The sequence below is a fragment of the Rhipicephalus microplus genome, unplaced genomic scaffold, assembly GCF_043290135.1.
Source record: "Rhipicephalus microplus isolate Deutch F79 unplaced genomic scaffold, USDA_Rmic scaffold_17, whole genome shotgun sequence".
NCBI classification, from domain to species: Eukaryota; Metazoa; Arthropoda; class Arachnida; order Ixodida; family Ixodidae; genus Rhipicephalus; species Rhipicephalus microplus.
The window spans coordinates 4959428-4978370 of NW_027464590.1; the positions used below are offsets into that span (position 1 = coordinate 4959428).

At 49.4% G+C, this 18943-nt stretch overlaps 1 protein-coding gene across 11 annotated transcripts in view; it reads left to right on the top strand.

Moving 5' to 3' along the window:
* LOC142785024 (uncharacterized) overlaps window positions 1-18943 on the top strand; it is a 424940-nt gene that overhangs the window by 108025 nt on the left and 297972 nt on the right. For all 11 annotated transcript variants that reach the window (XM_075883440.1, XM_075883442.1, XM_075883443.1 and 8 more), the window contains exon 7: window positions 3436-3662. In XM_075883440.1, coding sequence (XP_075739555.1) covers window positions 3436-3662 — 227 coding nt within the window. The remainder of the gene's footprint in view (window positions 1-3435; window positions 3663-18943) is intronic.

Below are 18943 nucleotides of genomic sequence, written 5' to 3' on the forward strand. Positions count from 1 at the left end.
TACACATGCTCTTTCGCCGCTCTAGCCGTGAAACGCATCATCTTACAGCCGGTTGCGGAAATTCTAATCTACAGCGATTCATTAACCTTGGAACATTCATAGACGTTCGTGGAGACATCAAGCACGGCTCCAAGCACGTCTGAATCGCATCACAAAAGCTTACTGACGGCACTCCATATGACCGTGGGGTGCGCGGCCGCGTGGACAGTGCAGCCGGCGCGTAATGCACTTGCCGGCGGCGTTCGATGACGATCCGCGAAATGAGTAACTACGAAGACAAAAAATCGGCCCGCACTGCACTTGGCATCGCATTTTCGAATGACGACGCGCGAAACTGCTAGCCGCTGTTCCGAGCGATCCTTGGCAGTGAAGGGGAGGGGGGGGGGGGATGACGAGCTTGACTGTGTTGTCCGCTGCCGATGCGTAAAATGCCCGTACAATATTCGGAGGAGCTAGCGAGTGATGTGGTACATTCCTTGCGAACAAGCACGTCACCAAGAGTGCGCTTGCGCGTCGTTCCTGCCCGCAGTCTCGCTGTCTGCGGAGTTAGGCCTAAAGCCGACTCCGATGACGCGCCGCACTCGTAGACCGCCGCGCGCCCGCTCGTAGTAATCCGATCGTGCATCCGGTGCGGCCACTCGTAGTAATCAGGTCGTGCCGCCGCTTACAGCTTCGTTGCTTGTGAAGAAACACGTCGCCACGAATGCGCTAGCGGGTCGTTCCTGCCCGCAGTCGGCGAAGTTAGGGCTAAAGACGACTTCAATGACGCGCGGCGCTCGTAGACCGCGCTGACGCTCGTAGTAACCTGATCGCGCATCCGCTTACTGCTCGTAACTAAAGCGTAGTTATAAATTAAGTGATTATCAAGCCATGAACACGTCACGAAGTGGCGATTTTCGAGAGCCATGTCCTCACGACGCACAAGCAGCAGACGACGATCTCCCGGAGCGAGCATCGGGCCAATGGCGAGACAAGCTGAGGCAACATGGCAGCCACGGCCAATCAAGGGCCTCAAAACGACCTTCAAACATTTGCTTTTTGCTCGCTTGTTGTCAAAGGGAGGAGCCAGCTGAGGTGGGAAAGTTAAACACGGAAAAATGCTCTTTCCGATGAGCCCAAGAAGCCGGCTCCCGGCCCAAGCATAGCGAAGCTATTATTTTGTGAAAATCGCCGTTTTCTCGCCATTTCCAGAAATATTTTTGCTATCTAGGTGGGTGAAACGAATTTTCCGAAGCACTTCTGCACGGTTTTCAGTGTAGATATTTTGGAATCGGATAGAAAAAGGGTTCCAGAAACTGAAAACTTGAGTTTCAAAAAATCGATTTTTTTTGCCATTTTTCGCGATCCCAAAGCCGCGTCCTCCCTTAAGGTATCTCAAATCTTTGTGTATAGGTTCTGTCGGCCGTTGGATGAGGCCCTCCACAGAAGGCGCACTTCGGTGAGCAAACGTCCTGGTCGCCAGGGGAGGTGATTCCACAACCTCGACAGATAACATTTCCTGGAGTGGGACACACTTCAGCTCTGTGGCCTAATCTACCACAGGTGTAGCAGACGTCAGTATGCCGTCGGTAGAGGGTGCACTTGACTATGCTGGAACCACACATGACGTAATTTGGGACTCGGAAGTCCTTCAAAGAGGATAACGACTGTGGTAGAATTCTTGATTCGCCACACTTCGAGAACAGATTCCTCGGTTGAATAGGAAGTCTTCTGAGCTCTTCGTCCTCAATTTCCCTATCAATGTTTCTAATGTCCTTGCATGTGTTGTCGGGCGCAGCAATGTAAGAGCTAACCTCATACCCTGCGTTGATAACGGTGATGGTCTCTAGACTTGCGTAGGCCTTAGCGTTGGCTTGCGATGGCGTACTAATCACAACAATGTTCTGCGCAGCGTTACGACAAACGATGTATTCTGCGATATCCGCAGCTGGGAAATGCGCCGCTGTCGAGAGGGCTTGAGAAATCCGGACGTTACTGATACTCTTGACGTTCAGGCCTCCCCAAGGCCTAACAATGATTTGAAAATGCTTCCTTGGTAGATGAGGCAGCCTTGACGCTTTAGGTAGGCATTTCTTCACGTTGGCGGCAGATCGGGTGTCAGCGTTCTTGCTGTATGGTGGGCCTTGAACTTCAGCGCCCGCCCTGAGTGCTTTAGTTGACTTACGCTTACAAAGCGCCGTTGTCCATCCAGAACACTGGAATTCTTCAGGAGAAATGTCCTCCCCTTGTACAGTGACTTGCATAGCTATCTTGAAAGCTGAAATGTGCTGAGCCTTTCGTTAGGCTTAGCTAAGCCTAACTTTAGGCCTAGCAAGCCACAGTGTGGTCTAACAAAAAAGTCCTTCAAAATTCGGTAAAAGATCCATCCCCGTGACAAAATTGTTTACACGTCTTCAAGACTTCGGGCGTCAACTGGAGCAAAAGGAATCAAACACATAGCTAACTTTCACAGAAAAAAAAAAAGGTGAACAAGCAGGAGCCGATGTTTAGACGACCGCATAAATCGGCTCCCTCTAGCATTTTCTGACCTGCGAGAGTGGGGGGGGACATCTGTTGTGATGGTTTAATTACGGCCAATGATGATGCCGACACTGCGGAACCGTGCACAAGTTGGGGCATTGTGAATGAAGTACGTAGCGAGAGCGATTTGTAGGAATCGGATTGCGAGAACGACTGAACTTTGGAGCCAGTGCCTCATGCAGCTTATGCCACGGGCCTCAGCGAACGAGCAATTTGCCGTTTTAAATGAACTCGATACCGCCCTTATCGCTTCTGTTCTTCGATACACAAGCGTCACGCATTTTTTGAACCGAAAAGTTTGTGTTTTCACTCGCAACTTTTTTTAAAAGCTTTGTTTCATTTACTATGAACTTCAGGATGCAGCGAACGGATGCCACGTCCCGCTCAGGTTCATTATAAGCGGGCTCGACTGTGTTTCGAATACTTCGAATAGTACAATTCTAGTGCCAGTCAAACAGAGTAGCAAAAATTGTTAGAAAAGTATTTCATATATTTGTGCACTTCTACAAAGAAAATATTTTCCGTGCGGCCCTACAATATGGCAGTTAAATCAGATACATCGGAGCACTAGGCTCACTTTGTAGCTCATTAGTTCCAGTTTGCTCTTTAGATGCCAAAGAAAGTATGCCAGGAAACTGCATACATTGATTCACACCCGCCTAGCCATTGAGATTTATCAAGCTTGCTATAGCATTTGTGCTGAACTTGTTCTTTTCTGAAAATGTGATGTCTGTACTTCTGCAAAGCTGATCATTTACCGGGGTTGAAGCTTAAACTTGTCATTTCTTTCAGTAAGCTGACATTGTGCAAGAGAGAGAGCCTGTTTGTAAAGAGCGAAATTCTGGCATTGCAGTTCTACTTGCTCAAATTTACGTTAGGCAGAAAGAGAGAAATGTGCACATTAATTTCCCACAGCCCAGCCCCAGTGAACGCTCAAGCAGATAGCGAGCCGCCTCGCTATTTCTTGCGAAGCCATGCTCGGCAGGTCTCGCACGAGCATGTTGCCGAGAAGCGAAAGCTGGAGGCCAGGGGGAAGAGCAGTGGCAAGAGGTGCCTGTGGAGCCCCCCTGAGCAGGCCCAGCCCACGGAGGATCCGGCGTCAGCCAGTCCCGGCCAGCATTGCAGCCAGGGACTGCCTCACGGTGGGAGGACATATTTCGTATAACATTTGTTCTGGTCAATCATGTTGCTAGTGATGTTGAACTAAAATGTTTTCCACTGTATGACATCGGAAAGAACAGTGGTGCTAATTGTGCCATTTAGGTACAGTGCCATCTTCCTGTGCCTTGTTGCGCATATTCGAGTAAAGCTTGCACCAACTGCACAAAAGTCCACCAACTCTTCTAGTTTACACAACATTGTAGACCATTTGTAGTCCAAAAATATTTCTTGTCACGACAAACACTATGCAGCTTTTCCAAAGTGCCCTGATGCTCAATTCATTTCAGCAATGCACTTTTTGTCACAATATATTCAGCCTAATCAGTCTTCGCCACTGCATACATCGCCATTGTTGCAAGATGAACATGCCGTCAACAATTGCACATATTTGTTAGCGAACTGACATTAAGGCGTAGAGAAGTGATCATATCGTTCACAAGTCACTTCGCGTTTCATAATGTAGCCATCACCGACAAGCAGTAACAGCTACCGTATATATTCGCATAATGATCGCACTTTTTTTTTTTTTTTTCAAGAAACTGACTCCAACTTCGGGATGCGATCATTACGCGGGGTAAATTTCCCGTGAAAATGTATTCTGAGCACCGGAAACGCGAAAAAGTCGCTAATCAGAATGCTTACAGTAGCTATCATGAACATAACCAAAAATAAAAGTAAATTAAGGCTTATGATTGTAATAAAATGCACGCATTACGCAGGAGCTACATGCATGGCACACTTCCCTTTTATTTTTTACCGCTCCTACCCCCCTAACGTTCATTCAGACTCTGAAGCATCACTGGCGTCAGTGTCGTCGCCGCACGGTTACCTGTCGGAACCGGCAGTTTTTCACTCTCCCACAGAGGGTCATCTTCCATGCCGTAGAGCGCGTTGTAAAAGCCAGCGACAGTCCATTCCGCCGCATAAAGCTTGTCGTCCAGCCGGAACTGGCGCGGATGTCTTTTGTGGCTATTCCGAGCCTCCGGGAAACTGCACGCCTGCGTCCGTATCATGTCTAATGACACTGCATAACTGTTCTTGTGCATGTCCTTCACATATTCGAGCACTGCCTTTTCAATGTCTGGGAACTTGCCAGATTTAGGTCCACGGAAAGCCCATTGCGTGCTGTTAGTAGCCATGAGCATGTCGCGCTGTTTTTTCCGATGTCGGATCCGGATTTCGTCTACGCCGAAATGTCTGCCGGCAACGCGGTCCCCGTGCCCTAGCGCGTAGTCAAGCGCCTTCAGCTTGAACGCCGCAGTGAAGCTCGCATACCGCCCCATGGTGAAACAACGCTTCAACAGATGATCACAAAGCACACAAAAAAAAAAGAGGTTTCAGGAAACAAAAAACATTGCTGCGGGATGAACACGAGTCGACCAACAGGCGGCCGCCGCTGTAACAGAGTGGGATGTCAAAACAAACATGGCGGCTGACGGAGCGAAGCCACAGCATTATTTTTCTTCTTTGCGTCAGTTATGGAGGTTGTGAGTACGTCACACGCGTGAAAACAGTTTCTTCCATCTAAATAAGGAATGCTTTCATTTAAGTAGGTAAATTTACGGCACTAGCATAGTGATGCCCGCTTTCAGATCACAGAAACAATGATAGGTGCGTTCAGCTAGACTTCGCACATGACATGTCGATGCGGCAAGTTCAGGTTGTGATCAATACACGGGGGGGAAAAAAAAAAAAAAAAACGTTGAATTTAGACGACAGTTTAGGGGTGCGGTCATTATGCGAGTGCGATTATTACGCGAGTAAATATATACTGTATTTACTCGCATAATCGGCGCACTCGCATAATAGGCGCACCCCTAGTTTGGTCGCGGAAAATTCGATTTTTTTTTATTTCCGCGCATAATAGGCGCACCCCGAACTTGGCCGTGATCAGAAACGATTCTACCCCCCAGCGGTACAGTTGTAACGCGGTCCCCGTACCTTGAAGAAAAAAAAGAAGGCAAATCGACGAGCGAATAAAAAAAATTCGAAGTGCAACGACCTAACCAACATGTTTGTCGAAATAAAACTTGAAAAAAAAAAAGCGTCCATGAGCGAAAAAAAAAAAAAAACGGCTGTTCCATCAATTACTGATACCCCCCAAATCGCCGCGCTTTTTGGAGGTCACGTGTACAACGTCGGGGGCTCGATCGCCATCACCACCATCGGAGAAAAAGAAACGCCATTTTGCAAGCGGTGTGCGTATGTTGTGGTCGTGTATTGAACTTTGGTTCCACCATGGGGAAGTACGCGAGCTACACGGCTGGGTTTAAACTGAAGGCAGTGCAGTACGCGCTGGAGCACGGCAACCGGGCTGCAAGCAGGCATTTCGGCATTGGAGAAACCAGTATTCGGTACTGGAGGGACCAAGAAGAAAAACGTAAGGTGACGAAGAAGACACGACGGGCTTTCCGCGGTGCCAAGACCGGCAGGTATCCGAACGTCGAAGAGCAACTGGTCCGGCATATACGGGAGCTACGACAAGACGGCTGTGCTGTGTCGTTGGATATTGTGCAGACTGAGGCGCGCAGAATAGCCTAAGCGCAGGGCATTGAAGCAAGAGTTCAAAGCCAGCTCCGGATGGACAACTCGTTTCATGCGGCGCCATGGCCTCGCACTGCGAAGGCAGACTACCTTGTGCCAGCGCTTGCCCGCAGCATATGAGGACAAAGTGGTGGACTTCCACAGTTTTGTTATAAAGCTCCGACAGCAGAAAGACTTCATTTTGTCCCAGATCGGCAACGCTGATCAGACCCCCCTTTGGTTTGATATGCCGTGAAACACGACAGTGGAGGAGAAAGGTGCACGGAGCGTCATCGTCAGAACGTCTGGCGCTTATAAACAACGATGCACCGTAATGCTGGCGGTGACAGCGGATGGGCGTAAGCTACCACCTTACGTTATTTTTAAACGTAAGACGCTCCCAAAGGCGAAATTCCCTCAAGGCATCTACGTCAGAGTCCAGGAAAAAGGCTGGATGAGCGCGGAACTCATGGTGGATTGGGTGAAAACAGGGGTCGGCGGCCGGGTGGTCTGTTGTTGCCATCCATGCTTGTCCTGGACAGTTTTCGTGGGCACCTAGTAGACCGCGTACGAGATGAGCTAAAGGAGCTGCGCACAGATCTGGCAGTGATTCTGGGCGGCCTCACATCGATACTGCAGCCTTTGAACGTGTCCTTGAATAAACGTTTCAAGGACAATGTTCGAAGGCTGTACACCACCTGGATGGCTGGAGGACAACATCAGCTGACTCCAGGTGGTAAGATTAAGAGGCCGCCTGTGGAAATGCTGTGAGCTTGGATCGTGGAAGCGTGGCAGGTGATCTCCGACGAAGTCGTCTGGAAAAGCTTCAAGTAGACGGGTATCTCGAACGCACTCGATGCGAGTGAGGATGACATGTTGTGGGGTGCGGATGATTCGGACACCGAAAACGAATCCCCGCTCGGCGAGGATGAATGTGTGATCTCCGACTCGGACTCCGAATAGGGAAAAGAAGGAACAGCTACGACTTTTGTGTAAATAAATTTTATGTGTGTGTGTGCAGTTGACGGCTCTCGCTTGTTCATTAAAAGGTACGTAGGTATGTTTGTTTTATGCTGAATTAATTGGTAAATGATAAAGTCGCCTTTTACTTGACAATTGTGCAGATTTAAAGCGCGAGAACCGAGTTGAAAAAATTTTCGAAAATTTTACCCCGTGTAATTGGCGCACCCCTAACTTCGAGCTGGATTTTCTGAAAAAAAAGTGTGCCTATTATGCGAGTCAATACGGTATTGGCATTGGAGACTCGTGTGTTCAAAAGCTTTTATGATATAAAAAAAAACTACATGTCTCTTGATCACACTGGGCAATGTTCTCCATTATGTCTATAATAAAGCCAAGGCAATGATGCCCACTTTTAGTTCATCTGGTATGATGAGTTGCAACGTCTGCTTGAGCACGTCCAAGCACTTTTCGTGCGGCTTGATTGTGAAGCTGGCATAACTTAGGTGGCAAGCCACCGTGGACCACATGGCCAGCCACAAACAAAGAACTCTTATGCGCTTCCCGAATGCCATCAGAACAATCAGTGTTGTCATCAATTGGCAACAAAAAAGTTCAGTTTTACCTCAAGGGTGAAGAACTGAATGTAATAGCAGTGAAACGAAATGCTGTACAAAGTAAGGCTGGCAGCTAACTTTTTTTAATGTGATGTCACAAAACACCGGAAAGTGCTAGTGTAAGCGAATGCAGGCTCTTCGTGGAGAGATGCTTTTTTTTTACACAATGCGTCCGTGTAGACAGTGCAACACGTAGCAGGGTATACGAGCCAACTGCTGATGCCTGTTGAGGTAGTACGCATGCCCGTAGAGTTCAAATTCACGATTGCTTCAGGAGCGAGACCTCTGCCCAATCTCCATATCCCTTACTACTTGTTTAGGACCTGCGAGGCATTCGCCTCTTCAGAAAGCCACTTCAGAAAGAGCAACACTTTTCGCACACTCTACTTCGAAGTGTGTTTGAGCTGCCCACTGATGGCTGCTGAACTAGGACGCACGCCAGTGCCTTTAGAAGCAAAGTTCACCCCTTTCGTCTTTTCGTGTTTATTCAAGACTGGCAGGTTGTTTCCTTTCTGCTTGGACAGCAATCCTCCCAAGCGGGGTGTCTACATGCGCCCTCTGAGCATTAAAGATGGGCCAGCTAGTAATATTTTTGTTTCAGCTGCGTTCATCGTCCCTGCACGAGCGCATTTCTCTGAGTAGTGTATACGATGGGTGATGGCATGTTATCAGTTTTGGCATGACATGGGATGTAGCAGCGACTGCAGAAATCCGTTGAGTGTGTTGATATTGCTGTAACAATAATAAAGTTATTGCACAATTCACCTTAGTGTTAAAAAAAATGAAGCATTCGACAAATGTTGCTTATTATGTGCTGTGAAATAGGGCGACATATGCTCTGACTGTTCTCTCTGACTGCTCAAGAAGGCCATTGTGGCTCCTCAAAGCTTGCTACAAAAGGCACATTTGCCTGCTCCTAGGACTACTCCCAAACCTATGTACACTGTTCTACCCTTGAGAGGGACAAAGAAGCCTTTTCTATTTACAATAAGTTTTGTTTAAGAACTAAACACTTCATATGCATCCATAGTTATATAACACACTGTTTAATGAACCGTGATGAAGTTTCACTGTTTATTATTTTTTTCTTTTTGGTAAAGCCATCTCAGTGACACACACTACATTTTTTTTAAGCCTTCTTTCCGTAGTCGATTTACTTTTGCTTGCTCTGCTCAGGGTTCGCACAGCCCCTTGAAATTCTTCAATATCATTGATATTGACAATATTAGTTCCAGGTCCCTTGAAACTTGTTGAATGCCCTGAACTCCTTGTAATTCTTGGAAATGCTGTGTAACAACCTCTAGCTCATTTCAAACGCCCCTTTTGCTCAAGAATGACAATGAAAGCAAGCTGTGTTGACAAAACGGTGTTCATGAAATATCACAGACTAGACAAAGTCTATCTATCGGAAATTAAATATAATCCAAGTCATATCGCTTGGTCGTGCCATGGTTTCTAAATTGGCTATAGTCTGCCATCTTTGTGCACTCTCGAGCTAGGCCATGTCCACAGCTATAAAGGTAGTGCTGCCATCCATTGTAGCGAGTGCCGTAGAAGTTGTGCAGGTGGAATCAGTGGCGCATCTTGCCTAAATTTTTTAATATTGTGCTCCTACATGGAAGACTCATTTCTGCTCTGTTTTTTTTTTGGGGGGGGGGGGGGGGGTAGGGGGAGCAATCTCATTCATAATCGGGGGAAAAAGAGGAGACTCGTTGAAGATTGTCCATTGACTGGCATGGCCTCATAGCACAGCGCTTGACGATGGCAGGCATCGCTCCCTGTGCCATCACGACACCTGCACTGGGCACACTAGGGAGTGGTATTTTGTCTGTCAGGCTTGTGTGTGCAATTTCACCCAGTACACAGTACATTTTCTTTAAAAAAAATTTCAGGCGGAAAGTTCTGGTTCCAGCTTGCGTGGCTTCATCGTACGGTATATCACAACTTAGTGCGATCGGAATCAAGTTATCTTTATCCAACCAAGATCACGATACAGTCGAATGTGGATTATACGTCCCCCGGTTTTGCGGCGACCGGCGCTTTACGACGGTCGTCGGTTTAGTTCGACAATATTCCCCATAGAAATAAAGTATTCAAAAGCCCAGTTTCATGCGAACTTCAAATCTTACAACCCTCAGATTTCATCCGAAAGGAAAAAAAACACCTTCACTTGAATCAAACATTGACTCTGATATTCACGAGTGCAAAATATGAACTTGTATTCTCCTAGGTTCATGATTGGAAAAGTAGCGAGTGAGAGAGGATGTCTTGTTAGGATGGAAAATTTACTCTCCTTGAAGTTCATGCTACATGAGCCCCGATCACATGGGTACGTATCTGGGGTCTTTACCTGGTTGAGGTCCAGCGACTCAGAGTAGCTTCAGCCAGCCAAAAAGCTGATATTTTCACGTTTTGGGTTCGTAGGAACTTTGCCTACTCAACATACAACTGATATCTTGTCTTTTTCACACTCACAGTCTCAGGCTTGTACTCGCATAAGAATGTGACATAGCTGTTATGATGCAAAATTACTTTCGCTCGACGTCAACGTTCATAAAAGGGAGAAAGCACTAGTAGTACCTCACAGGGCAACAAATTACAACGCACATAGCACAAGTCGCGCACTAAGGCATTCTAGACAAGCTTGTGGTCTGTCACCATTGCGTGATAGTGATTACATTGTGTCTCACTCTTCTTATGGGCAGGCAATTCGGGCAGGCGATTTTCGGACTGTTTATCATATTGTTACGTGATTTCGTCTGACTGAAAGAGGGCATAGTGGGGCATACCCAAGTAAGGTGCCTCAGACTTCGAGTGAAGAAGTGGAAGTTGTCGGTGAGCTGCGTTGTGGCTGCGGACTGACAACTGTTATTTTCCACGTAACATTTTGGTGGAGGTGCTGGGTACTCTTCTGACAACGGAGCTACGCAGTGGACGCCTGAAGTCTGCTACCATGGCTCTGGGTGAGGATACGGCTTCGCCACCTACCTCAGCAACGACAGCAACCCGGTACGTCGCCCTAACGCAACCCCGTGATCCCGGTACCTTTACTGGAGAGGACAACGCGAATGTGGACAAGTGGCTTAGCATGTACGAGCGCATCAGCAAGCAATATGGCTGGGACCCAACCGTTATGCTTGCGAATGTCATTTTCTATCTTGACAAGACCCCTCGCACATAGTTTGAGACCCACGAGCACGAAATCACAAGCTGGGAAATGTTTAAACAACAGCTCCGCAACCTTTTTGGCAACCCGTTTGGTCAACAGCTTGATGCCCGAAAGCAATTGGCTGTACGTACACAGACGTCCACTGAGCCCTACTTGACTTATATTCAAGACGTCTTAGCGTTGTGTCAAAGGGCCGATCCCAACATGACTGAGGCCGACAAGATTTCGCACGTTTTAATAGGAATCGCCGACGATGCGTTCAGCCTGCTTGTATTTACCAACGTAACGACCATCGACGCCGTGATCAAAGAGTGCCGCCGTCTCGAGCAGGCGAAGAGTCGACGCATTTTGCAGCAGTTTCAGCGCCTACCCAACACCGCGGCAACGTCATCTTGTGAAGCCACTCCTTGTCATCCGTCTACAACCGAAGACGTGACGCGCATCGTCCGACGTGAACTCGAGGCCGCTTACCCGGCTGCCATCAAACCGACGTTGCCCGACGCCTCAACGCCAGCTGTCGCCTTGATCCAGGCTGTTGTCCGCCAGGAATTCGCTAACTTTGGTATCCTGTCCACTGCATCCACACTGGATAATACTGGTCCCTCGATAGCTTCTGTGGACATGAGACGTCGCCGTCCGTACTCTATTCGAACCAGGAACCCGTCTGAATGGCGAACAGCTGATAAGTCAATCTGCTTCCGCTTTGGTCGCGCAGGACACATCGCTCGTTACTGCCGCAGCCAACGGCCATCTATGTCTTCTCGCTCGTACCCCGCTTACAGTAACTCATTCCGTCCACCAAACCACCGTTATCCGGCCCGCACTCAGTCTAGAGCATTTACTTCCCCTGAGGACTACGGCCACCCTGCCCTGTCGTCGCCACCGTCTCAAAGCCGCCCTTCTCGTTCAAACACGCGTCGCCGCTCTCCCTCGCCATCGTTCAACCGCCGCATGTCCCCGGAAAACTACCGTAATTACTCGAATCTAACGCGCACCTTTTTTCCGGTTAAGCGAGTTCATAAATCGCATGCGCGTTAGAATCGAGTACGAACAAAAAAATTACGGCCAATCTATTGCCATCGGCAAATCTAAAATGGCCGCCCCCTACGTGCGTCGGCATGGCGCGTCGTCCATTTCTGCCTATGTGTTTCTCATGTGCGGCACTTCGTACGTGTGCTGAGGAGTTCGTCATCTAGTAGTGCATTAGCATCGACGGCGTGGAATGGCCGACTCCAAGAACTCGAGTGCACCATGATGCCGCTTTTAAAAGAAAAGTCATCGCGTGTGCAGAAACGGACTGAAATCGGGCCGCATCGCGGTCGTTCGTGCGTGCGGGACCGGCGGAAACAAAAGCAGAAGATTTTCGACAGCAAAGCTTTACGCAAAGGCTTCAGTGGACCACAGCAGGGTCGGTTTCCGCAAATTAAAGAGCTGCTCGGCGAGTATGTGCTTTAGCAGCGAGCAGCACAGCGGCCCGTGACGGCAGAACTGCTCCAAGTGCGGGCTATACAATTAGTCTTAGAAAAATGTCTAATGCGGAGCCAGTTTTAAGCGAGCAGGTGCTGGCTAACTAACTTTATGAAGAGGAAAGGCTTTTGCCTCCGGAGGGGAACATGCATATGCGAAAAGTTTTGCGGAGGAGTACGATGAAAAGCTTCACAGTTTTCAGAGGTTCGTCCTAAACTTGCGGCGCAACAACGACTACCTGCATGGGCAAATCGGGAATGCCGATCAGACGCCTCTTTACTTCGACATGCCTGGCACCACAACCGTCGAGAAGAAGGGGGCGAAGCAAGTTCGCGTGCTGACATCGGTCCACGGTAAAACTGAAGTGACGGCAATACTCTGTTACACGTCAGATGGGCACAAGCTTCGCCCATACCTCATATTTAAATGGAAGACGCTCCCGAAAGGAGTCGTTTTTTCGAGTGGTGTGATCATGCGGGCCAGCGAGAAAAAATGGGTGCGAGTTGCAATCGATGTCTTACGTTTTTTTTTTTTTTTCCGCGGTGGAAATTGGGTGCGCGTTACAATTGAGGGTGCGGTAGAATTGAGTAAATACAGTAGGCTGCGCAGCTTCTGGAGGTGAAGCTGCCCTGTCGACCTTACCCAAAAATCCTCTGTTGCCCTTACGTTTGAACCCGAACACCCTAGAAGTATATGTTGATGGCACACCTGTTGAAGCTTTGATAGATACGGGCGCTCACGTCTGTATTATGAGTTCGCGTTTTCGTCGTCGCATGAAGAAGGTCCTCAAGCCCCCCTTGACCAGTGTCGTCCAAGTTGCAGATGGTGCAAAAGTCCCTGTCGTCGGTATGTGCACAGCTCAACTTACCGTAGCCGGTCATCAAGTGGTCGTCCTTTTTACCGTGCTTGAAACATGTCCCCACGACCTCATACTAGGCCTCGATTTTCTTGCCGCCAACTCTGCTCTGATTGATTGCTCCGCTGGTGTGCTCCGCCTTGAACTGCCACAAATCAGTGCCGCCCCGTACCAACCTACGTGCCGATTACAATGCAGCGATTTTGTTCGCCTGCCCTCCAAAACTGTGATGTACGTCGATTTTCTGTGCTCACCAGCTGTGCCCGACGGTGACTATTACGCTCCGCCTCTCACCGACGTACTCCTTGCGCACAATGTTGCAGTGCCCTATTCGGTGCTCAGCATCACAGATAACAAAACTTGTCTACCTCTTGCCAATTTCGGCTACATGAATCATGTGCTTCCACAAGGCATTTCTGTGGCCCACCTGTGCCCGTTGCTCGATTCACAAATTGAAGTGCTTGCCCTAGACACACTTGTTTCACCGCAGCGCACATCACTCGCAACACATTTGGGCAGCCGTCAAATTGTAGACATGATCGCCACTGATCTTCCGCCTCTGCAAGTTGAAGCCCTACAACATCTTCTCGAGGCCTACCAGTATATTTTCGATTTTGCTGACCGACCTCTTGGGCAGATGTCCTTTGTCCAGCATCGCATGCACACAGGTGATGCCAACCCTGTTCACCGCCGTCCCTACAGCGTGTCTGCTTTTGAGCGGAGCATAATTCAGAAGGAGGTGAACAAGATGCTAGCGAAGGACATTATTGAACCATCCTCCAGTCCCTGGGCATCCCCGGTGGTATTAGTTAAAAAGGACGGATCGTGGCGATTTTGTGTGGACTATCGCCACCTTAACAACATCACCAAGAAAGACGCATACCCTCTGCCCTACATTGATGACGCCCTTGATTGCCTCTATGGTGCCGCCTACTTTTCTTCCATCGATCTTCGTTCTGGTTATTGGCAGATTGCCGTAGACCCCATGGACCGAGAGAAGACGGCTTTTGTAACACCCAATGGCCTCTACCAATTCAAAGTCATGCCTTTCGGCTTATGTAATGCCCCCGCCACCTTTGAACGAATGATGGACTCCCTGTTCCATGGATTCAAGTGGTCTACGTGTCTTTGTTATCTGGATGACGTGATTGTGTTTGCTCCCACTTTTGAAGCGCACCTTGAGAGACTGTCGAAAATTCTTGATGTATTCCGTCTTGCCGGCCTTCAGCTGAATTCATCCAAGTGCCGGTTTGGTCGCCGTCGCATTACATTACTTGGACATATTGTTGACGCTTACGGCGTACAGCCTTACCCAGAAAAAGTTCGAGCTGTGAAGGACTTTCCTGTGCAGAAAACCGCTAAAGATGTCCGCAGCTTTGTGGGGCTCTGCTCCTATTTTCGGCGGTTCATCAAGAACTTCGCAGAAATCGCTCGGCCCCTAACAGATTTACTCGAACCAGATGAGACGTTTACCTGGGGTCCCTCGCAAGCAGCAGCATTTTCCGACCTGACCACTTTGCTCACTTCTTCTCCTGTGCTGGCTCACTTCGACCCTACGGCACCGACCGAAGTGCGCACCGATGCCAGCGGTTACGGAATAGGCGCTGTGTTGGCTCAGCGACAACGTGGGCAGCGTCGCGTGATAGCTTATGCCAGCAGGCTGCTGTCCACCTCGGAGCGTAATTATTCCATCACAGAGCGCGAAAGCCTAGCGCTGGTGTGGGCAGTCGCGAAATTTCGCCCTTACTTATACGGCCGACCATTTATAGTTCTTACCGGCCACCACTCTCTCTGCTGGCTCGCCTCCCTCAAAGATCCCACAGGTCGTCTCGCCCGCTGGGCACTCCGCCTCCAGGAGTATTCTTACACCGTAGTGTACAAATCAGGAAAACTGTACAAAGATGTGGATTGTCTGTCACGCTACCCTGTGGCCGACTGCGATCCTACGAGCACTGATTCTGTGGGCTGCGTCCTTTCCATTTCCCAGCTGCTTCATCTCGGGGACGAGCAGCGTCGCGATCCGGATATCAGCCGCCTAATACAACAGCTGGAATCTTCACCGCAAGACGCTTCTGTTCGCATGTTTACCTTAAAGGACGACACCTTATATCGGCGTAATTTATCGCCCAGTGGTCACGACCTACTTCTGGTCATACCAAAGCACCTGCGTTCCACAGTCCTACGCGGGCTCCATGACGCGCCAACCGCGGGTCACCTTGGTGTCTCTCGCACATATGACCGTGTGCGCCGCCGCTTCTACTGGCCTGGCCTTTCACGCTCTGTACGTCGCTATGTCAACGCTTGTGAAATTTCCCAGCGTTGCAAAAAGCCGCCGGGACTACCTTTCGGATATCTTCAGCCCATCGACATCCCATTGGAGCCATTCTTCCGTGTTGGTTTGGACCTTCTCGGTCCCTTCCCAACATCCGCCTCCGGAAGCAACCCGTTATGCAGTTACGCGAGCCATGCCAACAAGCTGCGCTACAGACGTCGCTGATTTTCTACTACGCGATCTCATTTTAGTGCATGGAGCCCTTCGTCAACTGCTGACAGACCGAGGCCGTACGTTCCTTTCGAAAGTGGTTGACGATATCCTGCGTTCCTGCTCTACCCAACATAAGCTCACGACATCGTACCACCCCCAGACAAACGGGCTTACAGAACGTTTAAACCGCACCCTGACAGACATGCTATTGAAGTACGTCTCGGCCGACCATCGTGATTGGGACCTTGCACTACCCTACATGACGTTCGCATACAATTCCTCCCGGCATGACACTGCCAGGTACTCGCCATTTTACCTTCTGTTTGGACGCGAACCAACATTGCCTTTGGATACCTTCCTGCCAGCCACTGCGCAGTCTACTTCTGAATATGCACGCGACGCTATTACCCGAGCTGACCACGCTCGTCAGCTTGCCCGCAGCAGATTAATGGCATCCCAAGACTCGCAGAAGCATCGTTACGATGAGCGGCATCGCGACGAACACTTTCCAACAGGTTCCCTCGTTCTTCTTTGGTCCCCTACGCGACATGCAGGCCTTTCAGAAAAACGTCTCTCTCGTTTCACGGGCCCATACCGCGTGCTTAGACGAGTGACCGACACTACATATGAAATTGTCCCTGATAATCCATCAACCTCGTCCGCTCTGCTGTCAAGGGACATCGTCCACGTATCAAGGCTCAAGCGTTACCACACTACTTCTGCTGTGGCCCCGTAAACTCGCCGGGTCTGCGCTTTTGCCGCCGATGGTCGTGTTACGTGATTTCGTCTGACTGAAAGAGGGCATAGTGGGGCATACCCAAGTAAGGTGCCTCAGACTGAGAGTGAAGAACTGGAAGTTGTTGGTGAGCTGCGTTGTGGCTGCGGACTGACAACTGTTATTTTCCACGTAACAATATATACGCGTCGAATTCTATTTTTTGTTTTTTGTAAGGTTGAGAATAAGGACTCCTTTTTATCTCCTTGAACTAAGCAATGCTGGCATTAGCTGCCACCTGGCAAGAATAATTTAATTCCTAGGCCGGCACACATTTTGTGCTGGCCTAGGAAGACTGTCACACCTGTCCCGTTTATTAGGGAGGCGATCGCCGGGCTAATTCTAAGAGCCGAAGTATCGGCCCCCCGAACCGCACCACGAAAGCGTGGACAATTTAAGAGTGGTCCTTTTTGGTGCGCCAGCGGACGCCGGCTGTGGCCCAAAGAACAAGTCAGAGCCGAGAGTTGATAAACAAACAAATTATATTCTCAATAATGGCAGATCGAAAATAATACACAAAAATGCACACTCCACAATAGTTACATACAATACGTCACCAATCAAACAACGTACTACACGGTACAATCAGCCACACTCAAAACAACGGACACAGACAACAATACGCACTACAATGCAGTCGCATGCATTGAACAACCAAGACACTTAAGGACTAAAGAGATAGAAAACCTATTCAGTCCAAAGTCCTTGGAACAAAAGTCTGAATGATACTCTTCCGAGAATCACTCACTCAAAGTCCAGCGTTGTTGTCGTTCCGCAGCTCTCGAAGTTTCTCTTCCAGGAAACCTCCCGTCTTCAATTGGCCACTCCTCAAACTTCAACTTCTTCGCCGGAAAACCGTCGGCTTCACACACGCAGCTGTTGCCACGGGTCTTCGCTCGATAGCGGTAAACACACGCTCTTGCCTGTAGCCCGAGCCTTCACCCCTCAGGTGGAACTCCTCTTCATCTCCTGCTCTGTCACTACGGACAGCACCTTCGCCGACTCCACGGCGGAATCCCTACGCGCTCCGGCGCTAACTTTCCGTCTTCTCCTGCTTTCTCGTCTCGGCCGCTCGATTAAATACTTTCCGCGCCACCTTCCAGAATGTTCTCATTTCGTCGGCGCGATGCGCAGCGAAGGCTGGGGAGAGGCACGAGACGGTTCGACTGCCCTCTCCGGAGAATGATTCACTCGGTCTGACCCCGCCTCCTTCGTTCTAGAAAAATCGCGACCTTGCTGGGCCGCCGATGTGGGGTGAGGAGGATCGTCTGCGAAGCCGTGCTTCTGCGGGGAGAGCGCGCGCCCGGGAGCCCTGGATGTTTGCTTTCTTTTTTTTTTTTCTTTTTACCTCGCGGCGTTTCTGCAGCCCGTTGTCGCAAGGATTTGGCGGCGCGCTCTTTTTTTAGCGCTCGTTCTGTGACACTGCCCCCCACTTTAAGAATATTATCTCATAATATTCAAACCCACACAAACGAGCGCGAACAGTCACCACACATTCTCACAGAGTGTAACACAATCCGTCGCTCGTGACACGTCACATTCACAATATATCACTCAATACGATCGGACATTGTAATTCAATTACACAACACGGGAAAACACAACCACAAGCACATGAGTACAACACTCCACCACACATTCCCAATAATACAAATGTACAAAGTTCTCTCATTACAACAATGGTCCAATACTATACATCACATCACAGCACAACACTTCGACACTTGTGACACAGGATACCACAACATTAACACAACATATGGCACTCAACACTGCCAACCACATTGTGCTTTGACCTCAGCACTTATCCTGCGTACTTCGAGCAGCGCTTGCGCCCCCTTTTGCGGTGCTCGCTCGATCTCTTCTTGTGCTTCCACGTTCTTTTTCGGCGAGCCCTTTCCAACGACGATATCTGAGGCGTTGTCTCGGCCATCGTTGTCTCTTCCGACACCGTTAACGCGTCATTACATTTGACGGGTCCTGTCTGTTTATTTACCCGCTTGATCATGCCTCTACATTTTTCCCGGCTGGCCAACTCCGTCTCCTTTACACTGTCGGTCGGCTGAGGTCGTGCCGACGTAAGTCTGGTTGCTCGGCCCGTGAACTTATTCGACACGATTGTCTTCTCCTTCGCTGTCTCTTGCGCCGCAGCTTCACCTTGGGCTCTAGTGAGATCCGTCACGGGATGCTCCTCCACTGTATCTCGCGGCCGCTGTGTTGGCGAGGGCTCTAGCTTCGGGTCTTCTCCCAAACATTCTGGATCACTTGGCCCTCGCGCCCCGTCGATGTTTCCGATGACAAGGTCATACAGGGGGGTCGTCATGCATAAAGCAGTAACCTTCCCGCTGAAGTACGGGGTTTCAACCTCAATTTCTGCTTCGGGAAGCATCCGAACCGTACGGTCAATTAG